At 36.8% G+C, this 15,061-nt stretch overlaps 1 protein-coding gene across 1 annotated transcript in view; it reads left to right on the forward strand.

The window, feature by feature from the left end:
• The window catches only part of PODXL2 (podocalyxin like 2), a 36,372-nt gene that overhangs the window by 9,970 nt on the left and 11,341 nt on the right, over positions 1–15,061 (forward strand). The window contains exon 2 of the mRNA XM_051983220.1: positions 10,585–10,863. Coding sequence (XP_051839180.1) covers positions 10,585–10,863 — 279 coding nt within the window. The remainder of the gene's footprint in view (positions 1–10,584; positions 10,864–15,061) is intronic.

Genomic DNA, 15,061 nt, shown 5'->3' on the forward strand with positions numbered 1-15,061 from the left:
CTTTTGCCACTCAGTGCCAAAATAGCTTTTATTCCTCCCTTCTTCCTTTCCCAGTAGCTAGGATTTGACCAGAGATATTATAGCAGGCAAACTGTTGATATGATATAGTTTGTGTCAGAGTATGTGTTTAGATGGGGTTTGAGAATCTTGATTCCAGATACTATGGAAAGCATTTAAATTTTTTTTTCGTTTATTTAATTTTATTGTTTTCTGATATCCTGTAGAGCCTCTTTTTTTCTTTTTATTTTCTCTAGTTGAATGTAAAACAATAGGTTTTTTTTTTTTTTGGTTATATATGTACATTCATTTTTTACATATTTCTATATGACTCATATTAGGAGAGAAAAATCAGAACAAAAGGGAAAAACCACAAAAAAAAAAAAAACAGAAGGAAAAAAAAAACAGTAAACATAGCATGTGTTGATTTACATCCATAGTTCTTTCTTTCTCTTTATGTGGATGACTCTCTATCCAAAGTTTATTGCAATTGCCTTGGATCACTGAACCACTGAGAACACAAGTCTATTATAGTTGATCATTACACAATCTTACTGTTGCTGTGTACAATGTTTCCCTTCTGCTTGTTTCACTCAGCATCACTTCATGTAAATCTTTCCAGGCCTTTCTAAACTCAACCTGCTCATCATTTTTTATAGGACAATAATATTTCATTAATTTCATATACTATCACTTATTCAGTCATTCCCTGATGGGCATCTACTCATTTTCCAATTTTTTGACTACTACAAACATTTTTGCACATGTGGGTCCTTTTCCCTCTTTTGTGACTTTTTTTGGGATAGTGGCACTAATAGTGCCACTGCTGGATTAAAGATTACGCACACTTTGATAGCTCTTTGGGCTTAATTCCCAATTACAATCCAGAATAGTTGCATCAGTTCACAACTCCACCAACAATGCATTAATGTCATAGTTTTCCCACATGTTCTCCAACATTTATCATTATCTTTTCCTGTCATCTTTGTCAATCTGAGAGGTATGAGATGGTATTTCAGAGTGTTTTAAATTTGCATTTCTTTAATGAATAGTGATTTAGAGAGTTTTTCATATGACTATGGGTTGTTTTAATTTCTTCATCTGAAAATTATCTGTTCTTATCTGTTAAGCATTTATCAATTGGGGAATGACTTGTATTCTTATAAATTTGACTCATTTCTATATATTTTAGAAATGAGGCCTTCATCAGAAACATTGGATATAAATCCCTCCTCCCCCAGCTTTCTGTTTCCCTGCTAATCTTGACTGCATTGGTTTTGTTTGTGCAAAACATTTTCTTTTTTTGTACTTAATTGTCTCTTGCTTTTTTTTTTAATAACTTTTTATTGATAGAACGCATGCCAGGGTAATTTTTTACAGCATTATCCCTTGCATTCACTTCTGTTCCGATTTTTCCCCTCCCTCCCTCCACCCCTTCCCCCAGATGGCAAGCAGTCCTTTACATGTTGAATGGGTTTGCAGTATATTCTAGATACAATATATGTGTGCAGATGTGCAAAACATTTTCAACTTAATGTAATAAGAGTTATCCATTTTGCTTTTCATAATGTTCTCTAATTCTTTTTTGGCCACAAATTCCTCTCTTCTCCAAAGATCTCCTAATTTTCTGATAGTATTACCTTTTATGCCTAAATCATGTCCCCATTTTTATCTTATTTTGGTATGAGATGTAGGTCTATGCCAAGTCTCTAACTTACTATTTTCTAGTGTTCTCAGCAATTTTTGTCAAATAGTAAATGCTTATCCCAGAAGGCAAAGAACATTTTACAAAGAACTGAAGAAAAGGCATAAAATTTTTCTTTCAGCTATGGTTCAAGTAACCACTAAGTATGCAAAAGTGGTTTGTTTTATTTCCTTCTTAATAGAGGAGGAAAAAGGAGACTTGAGAAATGTTTCTCCATTTTCCAGGTTGTGAGAGAGGGTAAAATGTTTTTTTGGGGAAAAAAATTGGAAGGACTTTATGTAGAAAGAACAAAAAAGATTTGAAGAGATAGAAAATAATCTCTGTGTTAGGGATTTGGAAAGCAGAATATTATGACGTGAAAAAGAAGAGAAGAAGCTAACTATACATATGCAGTTATCTCTGCAAAGGGAGGAATTAGACCTTCTGGGATATGCAGAGGTGTGCTGGAGCCAGCTCAAATTTACTTATGAACAGATTATTAAATTTTCAATGTAAGCATTTACAACTGGCAAAAACTATGAACTGACTGGATTTATTGCTTTGTTGATTGTCTAGACTTAAGAAAGTGATGAGGGAAATGTTAATGATTCAAATTAAATTTTAAAATGTATTATGGCTGCATTTTTTTGAGAACCAATTGTTAAACGCTTGGAGGGACATCAGCCAATAAGGGTTAAAGGGAAAATATATATGTAGTAGTGATTAGTGACTCCTATGTGAGAAATACTCAAGCTGTTTTTTGTTGACCTTATATTAACAATTGATGTCTGTCATCTTCCTAGCTTATATGTCTAGGACATGATGAAGAATTTTACAGGACATGTGTAACTTGCTGACTGATGCTGATTGCCAGAAATACAGGTGGGGGCAAATAGCACTGCCAGAAGGAATTGAAACCATATTTCTTGAGATGATGAAGTGTTTGGCAAGAAGGTGAAGATCTCCAGGGACACAAGTGAGATTTTCCCCACAGTTACTAGTTGAAGACTGGATCTTTGAGAAAGAATGGCAGATATGGAAAGTAAATTGCTAATTAAGAATATAGAGTCTGAGAATACAATTTAGAATTTTTATCACAGCTTAAAAGAGAATGATAATTGGTCTTTGATTGGGGATGAGAACAAGAAGGTAAAAATATTATATGTATACCAGACAGTAGCAGCTACAATATGGTAAAAATAGCATTAGAAACATATAGTAATTTTTAGAAAATCAACTCCAAGAAAGGAACCAGAAATACAAACTGACAACCTTAGATTTGTGCATACAAATGTCGGAAGGATGGGTGACTTCTGGAGTCTAACCTAAGAATACAAATTTGACTTCATAGATACTACTGAGATAGTAAGATAGAAATCAGAACTAAAATAGATCTTGGGAAGATTAGACTTTCTTCTAAAAGAACAGTTTACCTACCAGCACATACAAATGCTTATTGCATTCCAGGTACTGAGTGTTGGAGATGCAAATAAAAAGCAAAAATCGTCATTGCCCTCAAATAACTTAATTCTAATACTGGAAATATCATATTTAAATGAGAATATGGAAATGAGATCAACATAACATAGTTTGAAAGTAACCTGAAAGAAATGCCACTGGCAATAGGGAAGGAGAAAAGGCCTCACAGAGGTGTTGCTTGAACTGAATCTTACAAAAAGTTGGGGATTCTACAAGAAGGAGGTGAGGTGGGAGAGCATTCCAGGTGTAGGAAACAGTCAGTGCAAAGTCATGGAGACAGAAAATGGAAGGTTGTGTCTGAGGAGGACGTGCGCCATTATGGCTGGCTTGTACAAAATGTGGAAGGGAATGCAATGGAAGGAGAATGCAATGGAAGATTGTCCAAGGGATGAGTTGTGAAGAGATTTCAGTATCAAAGAACTTTAAAACTGATCTTGAAAGTAATAGGGAATCACTGAAGTTGATTGAGCAGGAAGATTATTAAGTTGGGCCTATAGCTTCAGGAAAATTGCCCTGGAAACTGAGTGTGGAATGGATTGGAATGGAAAGAGACTTGAGACAGGAAGGGTGACAGCCTCTGCTGAGGGGCAAGCTGCCTTTGGCCCTTATCTTGAAGTTACATTCCCCCCATACACCAACATCCCCATATCTTTCAAGTGGTGGAGAAAACATCAAGGAACACTGCTATTCTTAATCTGATTATGAGATTGATAGAATGTAAAGAATGACTAAAAGTGGATTTTTTTTAAAAAAAAGTAATGCTGTGGGGAAACAAATGCTACGTCACTGTTCAAAGTGACAATGATGGTTAACAATAAAAAGAAATGAAAACCATCTAACTTATTTTCTTTCTATTTTTCTGCCAAGGAGAATGATGTTTGGACTAACAAAGATGAAATAAAAATGATTAATGGGAAATTGAAACCCATTTTAAATGAGATAGCAATGGAAGAATCTAGTTGCTTTCAAAGTGTAGCTGAAGAAGTACATTGTAGGGTAGTGAAGGAACCCAGCAATCTGGTTGCTGAGCTATTGGCAGCCATTTTTGAGAGATTGGGAAGAATTAGAGAAGTGCTACAAGTCTGGATAAGGATATATGCCCCAGTTTTCAAAAAAAGGAAGAGAGTAGATTCTATGAATTAATCTGGTGAGATTCAACTCCTAACAAGGATCTAGGGTGTATTCTTTTAAAGTTACTTTTATCTTTTTTATTTAATATTTTGTTTTTTCCTAAATTACTTGTAAAAATGATTTTAACATTTTTCCCCTCATATTTTGAGTTCCAAATTCTTTCCCTTCCTTCCCTCCTTCCTCCACTGAGAAGGTAAACAATTTGATGTAAGTTATTCATAGGGCATATTATTAAAAAGATAATTTGTTATTATCCATTTATAAATGAAAGCTGTGATCATAAAGTGACAGATTGGCTTCACTGATAGATCAAGTCACATCAGTTTAATTTATTTTTTTTTAAATGTAACCAGATCAAGGGGAATGCCATAGATACAGTAGTATATCTAAGTTTCAGCAAAATATTCAGTATCTCTCATGCTATTCTTATGGAAAAGATGTAGAATATATAGGCTAGATATTATTACAGTTTAGATAGATTCAGACCTTGTTGGATGGTCATCCTCAAAGAATATCAATAATACCTTGAAATCAGTTTAGAGGAATGTGTTCAGTGAAATACTCCAAGGATTTTTCTTTGTCCCTGATCTGGCTTACATTTTTATCAATAATTTAGATAAAGCCAGATGCCACAGAGTGTGAAGGAATAGACAACACATTGGGTGACAATTACAGAAGATCCTAAAAAAGTAAATCAGGTATTATCCAGAGGAGAGCAGTTAGAATGGTAAGAGAGCCATAAGTTCATACCATATTAGGATAGATTAAAGAAACTGGAGATGGTTAGCCTGAAGAAGGAAGGTCTGAAAATGTGTTAGCTGTGTTCAAGTGTCTAAAGACACGTTGAAGTAGAACTAGATTTATTCTGTCTGGCTGCAGAGGGCAGAATCAGGAGCAAAATAAGACTTGCTTTCCTGAAAAGCTTGCTTCCAATTCAAATTTTCCAAACTAGAGTGGGCTGCTAGATGACCACTTGTTGGATGTTTTATCAAGAGAATTCTTTTAACAAAATAATAATAGCTAGCATTTATGTATCAACAAATTTAGGTCCAGCACTATACACTATGCCACCAGTACAGGTATGGAAAAGACTAGATTGCTAGTGAGGTCCTCTTCTAAGATTCTGTAATTTTCTGACCTCAACAGGTTAGAATTATAGAGTTAAAGAAGATGTAGTAAGAGATTAATCAGCAAATCCCAGAGCAATTGAGTCCCTCCTACCCACAGTATGAAATCAAAGGATATAATGGGGCAAGTATCTTTCAGATTTATTATATAGAGAGTGAAATTAAGAGTGGCCCATTTCTACTCTGTAAAGGTAGGAATCCCTTTCAGACTTTGATGGGCCAATGTAAAGGAAATGTAAAGAAGTGTGTATGCTACCACTACTATGTTCATGGTCCAAAGAAAGCAAAGAAAGAAGAAAGGTTCATATATGTAAAAGTATCTGTAGCAGGGTTTTTGTTTGTTTTTTTTGCTAAGGCTATTGGGGTTAAGTGACTTGTCCAGGATCACACAGCTAGGAAGTGTTAAGTGTCTGAGGCCAGATTTGAACTCAGATTCTCCTAACTTCAGGGCTGGTGCTCTATCCACTGCACCAACTAGCTGCCCTGCAGTTCTTTATGTGTGTGAAAACTGAGGGAGCACCTATCAATTGAGGTATTGTTAAACAAATTATGGTGTATAAATATGATGGAATAATATTGTGCTCTAAGAAATGATTATGGGGATGATTTCAGTGAAACATGGAAAGTGTCAGTTCCTCAATTGTAAAATGGAGACAATGATATTACTTATATCCCAAAATTGTTTTAAGGAGAAAATGAGGTCTTTGTAAAACATTTTGCGATCCTCAAATACTATATAAATTCTAGCTATTTGATGTCATCATCATCATCATCATCATCATCATCATCATTATCATTATCCGTATCCAATATATGAAATGATGTAGACAAAAGGAAACAGAATCAAGAGAACAGTTTATGCAATAACCACAATATTACAAAGACACACAACTTTGAAAGACCTAGGAATTCTGATCAGCATAGTGACCAATCACAGTTTCAGAGGAATTTTATAATGAAACATGCTGCTTATCTCCAAATAGAAAAATGAAGGAGTCAAAATGCAGGATGAAGTATATATTTTTTGTTGATATAGTCAATGAGGGAATTTATTTTGCTTTATTATATATTTGTCATAGAGCTTTTGTTTTTATTGCTTTCTCAATGGAGAGAATTTGGATTTGAAAATAAAATGAAATTGAATCTTTAAAAAGAAGCGTTCACACTTCCTTACCCTTTAGGAAGTGTGAAGATGTTCCTCAATTAACTTGTAAGAATTATATAGGTGGTCGGCTATAGCTAGCTGAAGGATCTCTCCTGCTCTTTCAAAAAGCAAGCCAAATTTCTCTGGACTCAGTTAAGAGTTATCACTATCTGATATTCAGGAAGAAACAACCCAAAGAAAGGATAGAACTCTTTAGAAGGAATAACACTTGGCCTTTTACCTTGCACCTCTTCTTAATATAGAGAAGGGGAAACTTTCTCTCACCTCCCATCAGCACTGACAACTGAACAGCTGTCCTAGAAGAAGATATAATGCTTAAAAGAGAGAATACCCAAGGAGGTTGTAGCACTGTGTTAAGTTGTTGAAAGGAGCAGACCCAGGAATCCCAGAGTGACATGCCTAACAGAAACATTGAGGGGAAGCAGTTTTGGGGTGTTATAAAAAGAAAAAAGACATCAGGACACTGCTGTGCTGGAAGTATGAGTTGCCTTGGCCATGCGTGTTTCCTCCTTATACACTTTTCCAGTATTGTACCTATTGGACTGCCCAGTTCTTTACATATGCTTTGTATATTTGTAGGAAAGTGCACCCTAGGGTGATGAGGGCAATATTTTTTTAACTATGTCCTTAGTAGACCATTTTAGTAAATGATTTTGACTTTAGCAAAGTATTCTAAGTTTGGCATGGCAGCCACAAACACTAATGTTATCTTCGGCTTCACTAAGAGCTCTAATGTCCATAATAAAATCTTCTTGGGGCTAGTCAAATCATATCTAAAATATTATGTTCAGTTCCGGGGACCCTACTTTATGAAGGACATTGACAACCTGGAAAGCATATAAAAGAAGGTACCTAGGATGGTAAAGATTTGAACTCAGGAAAATGAGTCTTCCTAACTGCAGGCCTAGTACTTTACCTACTGATCCATACAGTTGTTCCTGGGTGGAAGCAGAGAAGCAGAATTAGGCTCAATGTGAAGAAAAGTATCACATGTGAGGAACTGATTAAGGATGCTGATGAATTTATAAGGTGATAATCTCTTAAAGGCAATAGATGGATAGAGCAATGGATTTGGAGTCAAGAATATTTGAATTCAAATCCAGCCTCACTAGCTATATGACCCTGAGCAAGTCACTTAACTCTGATTGCCTCAGTTTCCTCATCTCTAAAATGAGCTGGAGAAGAAAATGGGGAACCATTTTAGTATTTTACTTAAAAAAATGCCAAATAGGGTCATGAAGAGTTGGATACAACTGAAAACAACTCAACAACAACAACAACATTTGTGCTCATTGGGACTTTGATAATTTCTCCCTGTGAAGGGTAGAGACACAGTCATTTGAGTCTTAATAACTCAATGTGGAGTGATTGGGGCTGACTTGATTGGCTCAGACTTTAAAAAATTTTCATTTTCCTTTCTCCATATTTGTTTATTTATGTGCTAAGGGTCTAATACAGTGATTAGTACATAGTAGATATTTAACAAACATATGTTGGCTAATTGAAAACTTGAGTTTTCTTATCCCTTTGCTTTTTCTGGGGAGTTGCTGAGAAAGCAAGAGATATAAAATTGAACCTGAATCCTGAGACTTGGGGAAGAATAACGGTGGGTAAACAATGTGTGCACGCATATAACCTCCCCAACTCCTCTTCTACCCAATGGTGGGTAACAACTGTTTCTGAGACATAGAAGCACATGGGAATTGGATGCATGCTTGAATATATGCAGCCAAGAATGCATGACCTTCAAGTTTCTAGATTCAACCTAGATAAAAATGGAGGAAATAGTGTAGTCTTTCTGCCTAAGAGATACCAACTATAAAGAGGGGAACCACATGGTCTAAGGACCAGGAGTTCCTGAACCAAATTGTCTGGAAAAGTGTCAAGAGTTCCTGAACTTCAGCCTTCTGAGCAGTGTCATACTTGACAAATTCAAGAATTTGGAAAGCCAGAATTCCAGAGACAGAATGGGCATGGGAGTGGTTGTGGGCTAGAAGAGAATCCATGTGCTCACCCACATACCCAATAGAGGAGTAGCAAAGGACTAAATCTATTATACAGGGGAGCAAAAGAACTAAACTCTCTCTTGTTTTTGTGAATTATTTGGGACAGCATATTGGAAATGAAGTTTCCGATAGGAAATAGGTGGCCTCTTTAGCAACTTTTAATTTTGTCATCCTACTTAGGAAAATTCAACTTGTAAAGTTTATACCAGGACCCTAAAAGTTTTCTTATTGCTTCCAAGTCTGGGACTTGTTTCCTAAAAGTCTTCCTATAGGTTCATAGGCTCTTTGGGGCCATCTATGTCTCTCTTCTCTTACCAATTATCATAGCATAATAGATTTATAGCTAGGAGGGGATCTTAGAGATCATTTAGTCTAGGCTTCTGGGTTTACAGAAATTCAGTGACTTGTTACACAAGGATAATAGAATAAGGAAAAGAGCTGGGTTTTGAACCCAGGTTCTCTGCCTCCAAATACAGGACCCTTTTTGCTGTATAATATTCCTTACATTATGTTCAGCATCCTTGCTTCTAGAGCAATAGGGATCCAAGAGACAGAATTCTATTTTCTCTACACAATCCCCATAGCTATGGAATCTACTTATGTAGTCCAGCTAGGGAAATCCCTTGGCATGCTGGGAGTTCCATTTCCTTTTCCTTAGGAATTCAGGGAGATAATAAAAGTAAACTTAGTTCAATATAATCCCTCCCTCCAACAGAATCCAGAGGGTCAGCAGCTCCCTCATGCTACTTGGCAATGTTATTCTAATGGAATTGGTCCTTCATCTCAGAAAAGGAAAACATTCTGCTCCCTGAATCTGACCTATCAGTTATCTCTTTGAGTCTCATGTTATGGGCAGTCTATAAATTAATTTAATAGTTCCTCATGCTTTGAAGACAAAGAAAGAGGGGTTTTTTGGGTAACTGGTTTTTGCTCATGTCCAGAGACCCATACAGAGACACAGATGGTAGATGGGGAGTATAAGATATAAAATGCTTTACAAAGATGAATACCCATACTCCCATAGTTAAGCAAAAGAAGGAAGGCCAAGGTGATAAATTTTCACAAAAACTAGAATTCCTGGTATTGAGAACTCATGGGAAAGAGCCAACTTTCAATTTCCATCAGCTATACCCAGAAAAGACAAGTCAGGTAGTTTGAGACAAGAAAACAACTTATTCTCCTGTAAAAGACTTAGTGAGATCCCTTCTGATATCACCTTCAATCAGCTTCCTAGTCCATCTCCATCTATCACATTTTACAGGGGAGGGCACTGGAAACAGAGGTGAAGGGCTTTAGCCAAGATGGCTGATAGTGGAACAATTCTTATGTAATAAAACAGACAAACTGTTATATTTATAGTTCCATTTTTAAAAGGAATGAAAAGACAAACAATTGTTGGGGCCTTACTAATTTGTATATTACACTGAATAACTTGCAAAGTGAATCCTAGAACCATTCATCAGTTTGTACTACAATGCTTTGTAAGGAAAATATTCAGGATACTATGCAGCTAAAATACAGAGCAAGTTTTTAAAAGTAACCAATTTAATCACATCTTTGATCAGCAGAAAGTCCTGGGGAGACATGACTACGGATGGGTTAGTCTATGATTCAATACTCCTTCTCTTTTTATCCTCCCACACACACTAGCATTATTTCTTAGGCCTCAAATACTCTTCTCTCTTCCCAAAAGAACTGAACAGCCGTTTTCAGGCATTCACCAGCCCTGCCTAGAGAGACAAAGGAGGCCCAGCATTTTCCTGCGCCTCAATTGTGCCATCCTGTCCCCTATCCTCAACCCATTCCTCACCCACACCTATGCAGACCTACTCTGCCTCACTCCAGTCTTCTCAAATTCTGTTGAATGAAGACCAAATTGATAAGGATATTGATAAACTTGTGTAAAATTTGTGCTCGAGTGATTCTTCAGATTAGGTTCCCCTTTTCTGTCCCTTCCAAACTCTTAGGGCTTCTTTTCTTTTTGGGTTTGCACAGGTGTGTCCTTGAGTATGTGCCTGATAGGGCTTGAAGAGCCTGGCCCTGAGGGGCTCACTTCTACCTCTTTGTTGGATCTCCTGCTGCCAAGTGGACTGGAGTCAGTAGACCCAGTTGAGCCAAGTGAGGCTATTGGGCCAGGAATTGGGTTGGGAGGCCCTGGTTCAGGCTTCACCAGTGAAGAGAATGAAGAGTCCAAGATTCTGCAGCCACCACAGTATTTCTGGGAAGATGAGGGAGAGCTAAATGACTCCACCTTGGACCTAGGACCCACTGAAGGTAACTTTTCTCCAATAACACTAATTGAATGCTAGCTTTGTGTATGGCATGGTTCTAGACAAGGGTGCAAATGTCTTAGTCTCCTGAGATCATTACAATCCACATTTTCCCATCCTCTATACCAAATTTTTACTGTCAGAGTTATGTAGAGGTCCTGTCCCTCCATGTGCACTAAATGTGAACTGCTTCATCTACCTTTGGGAGTCAAGTGGTGACAGGGGCAAACATAGGAAAGCTTATGTATTATCCTATTATAATAATTAGCTCATTTTAAGCTTAAAGCACCAATATAATGGCTCCTAAGGTCCACTTTATTTTATTGTTTTTCACTTCAAGGAGTTTATTTTGGATGAAAAAATTCTAAGTTTATTCACAATTCTTCCAAGCCCCCAGTTAGGAAATTTTCTAACATTTAGAGAGAGGTTATACATATTTTACATTTGTACATTATATAAATATATATCCCTAACAAGCCTATGGCTGCTTGGTGGTTGAGATAAAATTCAGTTTTATAGAAATAAAGAATAGATTATTTTAAAGTGTTAGTAGATAAACAGGCACCAGAGGGAAAAATTGGGGTAAAAGCCAGCCTTATCTAAGAACATCTGTAGTTGGGTCTTCTGCTCTGAGTTACCTTTAAAACCAATACATCTTGGCATCACCTTTACAATTCAGTTCTACCATTGATACTCCAATTTCTTGGATGAATGTGATTCTGATTAGTTTGATAATTTATAGATGACCTTGAGTCATTGCCAAATTTCTTCAACCTATCTAAATACTATTCTTGTGTCACTACAGTTTGAAAGACTTTTCTACACTTAGTCTAAGGCCTATAAAATTGATTGGGCATCTGATCACTTCAAGTGGGGTAAGTTTGAATAAATCCACTATCCCACCCTTACACTTGGATACAGGATTTTTTTTCTGCACTGGGTTTACAAGACTGCATGCCTAGCTGTCAGTAGTATTCCAGATATCTGTGATGATGGAGGATACCTTCCCTAGGTCTGACATAATCTTTACTCCCAGAGACACTCTGAGATTTGGAGACTATGAGCCAGCGTGCCTAGCAATTCACATGAAAGATTTAAAAATTACTCACAAAGTATTCCTCAGCTTGTTCTAGCAGCTGTGCAAATGTGCTTGGTTAGCAAGAACTCTTTATAGATTTCAGGCTATTGAAATTCTAGAGTAGCAACTTGATAAGAGCACTGGGCCTGAGTCAGGATATGAGAATCTTGGATGCACTGTCTGCTAAACCTGGGACTGACTCTCTGGGTGCTGGTTTCATCACTTGGACAATGAAGATGATAATACTTGTAGTATTTGCTTCTAAGGAAGAGACTGAAAGGAGCACCCACCCAATATGGGCTATAAAATGGCTGCATAAATGTGAGGTATTATTAGCCTGAGATGAAAAACCCTCTCAGAAGACCCCCAAGAAGAGGAAAATCCAGTGTTAAAGCTGTGTTTCTTGTCCCTTCCCCCCTTCCCTACCTGAGGGATCTACTTTTGAGATGATGAGATGGATCTTTATCTTACATTATGCAAAGTTCTTAAACTCTGTCTCTTCTACTTTCTGTTTCTCCTTTCTTCCCTTACTTTATAATTCCCTTATTTCTATTCCTTAATGTCTTAGATTTCATATGTGTGAACAACACATACATATGAGGACATATATGTATGTACATGTGCAGACACTTTAATGGCTATGTGTCTGTAGGCTTATATCCATATGTATGTCTTTCTGAGTCACTCGTTCTCTTTTTCTGAACATTTCATAAAATCTCAGAGTTGTAAAGGACTTTAGGGAACATCTAATATAAACTCCCATTCAGTGCAAGAATCTGTTCTACAGCTTCATAACTTGTAATCATAATACTACTGATGTCAGGTAGCTTGTTATCTTTCTGAGTGGTTTATACTATTGTTGTCCAACTCTAATTCAAGGGACTATAGTGAAAACACTGGCTTTGGAGTAAGATCCTGGATTCCAATCCTCACTCTAAGGTTTACAATACCATCATGACTATGAGTAGGAAGTCCTTGTTTCCCTGGGTGTCAGTTTCATTATATGTAAAATGAGATTGAACTAGATGTTCTTGGAGGGTCCTTCTAGCTTTAAATATAGAGATCCAACATCTTTTCAAGTGGTTAGAAATTTCTCCCTCATACTGAGCAGAAATCTGTTTCTTGGTAACCTCTATCCATTAATCTTAGTTTGCTTTTAGTAGTTACACAAAATCAGAATGTCAGATCTAAAAGAGACTTTATAGATTGCCTAATGTAATTTGATCTTCCTATTGATAAAAAAGTGAGACTTATAGATAACGTGACTGGGCTCCATTTTGTTTTGTTTTATCTTGATTTTGGTTGGGTGAGCCTTAAAAAAAAAAAAAAGCTCTATTCAAAATAGTCCTAGGAGTATTTTTTTTTTTACTTCTGTAGTTCCTAAAATTTTTATATTCTAAGACAATGTTTTAACTTTTCTTTAAAATATCTTCTCCAAGAGAATTTATAGTTACTTAGATGTTTCTGAAAAGAATAAAACTGAAACAATAGTTTTCAAAGTCCATATGTTGTCTCTTTCAGATGATGGACCTTTGTGTGAAATCAGCTCTAAAGTCTCTTCCATCCTAGTCATTTCTTTTTCAGACTATAAACATCCTCAGTTCTTTTCATTATTTCTCATCTGAGACGAGAGTGGCATCTGTTAGATTCTAATCTCAACTCTACTACTTAAGCAGACCTTCATTTCCTTCTCAAATCATCATTCTCCCATCTCAACTTGAAAAGCCTCAAGTTTAAAGCAATGCTTTAGAAAAGCATTTTCTGTTGTCCTTATTTTCAATGTTCCCGATAAATTAGAAAACCAATGCTCATCATGTCTTCTATCTTCTTTCTTCTCAGGGACAGAATCCGGACTTGACTGAGTCTTGCTAGAGTGAAATTATTGTCATTAAGCTGATTTGTATATTGTAGGCTCTTAATATGGTTTTGAATTGAATTAGATCATTATCATTATAATTGCATAAAATTAAGCCTGGGTTGGCTCAAGCAATTCTCCAATTGCTTGACTAGTGGAAATAATAAATTTGGAGAAGTAGGATGTCTTTGTCTTTAGAGTAGTCTCACCCAGTCCTAATACCTTCCGTCTTACCACTGGGAAGGAGTAAGGTATCAGAGAGATTTCTTGATGGCTGAATGGATAATGAATGAACAAACTTTTTAATCTCTATCTGCAGACTATTTCTTTCAGTCTCATCACATTTCTAATCTATAGATAATTATACTTTTAGCTATAACTAGAAGTGACCAAAGCTTTGCTTTAGGGCCCCAAAATCATGGATAAAAGAAGAAGCCATTTCCTCTTTGGGCACTAAAACGTGCTTCTTTCTTGCAGCTCTCACCATGCTTATGGCAATCATCATTTGCATGCCTTGCCCCATTGCCCACTGTGGGCCAGTGATTCTAGAGCTCCAGAAGGATCAGTGGAGTTGTTAATGCTTCTTTCAGTTCAAGTAGTTTCAAAGTTGGCAGCATTTATTAAGTGCTTTCACAGGATAAGGTGCTATCCTGGGCCCTGGGCACACAAATGCAAAGGGAGAAACACTTCTTGTCTTCACAAGCCTGAAATTGTACCTCAGAAGCTTGTTTTTCTAAGAGGTCAAAGTGGGAAGGTGAGCAGAAGGGCTAGTCCACAGGCTTCTCAGAGAAACAGATCCCTGAGTACAGATGTCTGTATCCCTCAACATAATTTACTCTAGTCCAGTCCTTTCACTATATAGCTAAGGAAACTGAGGCCCAGTGATATAGTGATTGAATCAAGGTGAATTAGAGGTGGAATCAGAACTAGAAGCCAAGTCTTCTGTTCTTTGATGTCAGCAAAGGATCTTAGGTGAAATCACATGAGTAGGAAACAAGGCTAGGCCCCATAAGGGGAGTCCTGGATTCCCAGGACTCTTGATGAGATTATGATAGTACAGCCCTCAAGTCCCCTCTATTCTTCCTGGAGTTTTCAGCCACTTCCTATACTCCTTCAAGAAATGATTCTAGGGGCAGCTGGATGGCATAATGGATAGAGAACCAGCCCTGGAATCAGGAGTTCAAATGTGGCCTCAGACACTTAATACTTACTACTAGCTGTATGACCCTGGGCAAGTCACTTAATCCCAATTGCCTTAAAAAAAAAAAA

Source organism: Antechinus flavipes, chromosome 1 (genome assembly GCF_016432865.1).
Source record: "Antechinus flavipes isolate AdamAnt ecotype Samford, QLD, Australia chromosome 1, AdamAnt_v2, whole genome shotgun sequence".
NCBI lineage: Eukaryota > Metazoa > Chordata > Mammalia > Dasyuromorphia > Dasyuridae > Antechinus > Antechinus flavipes.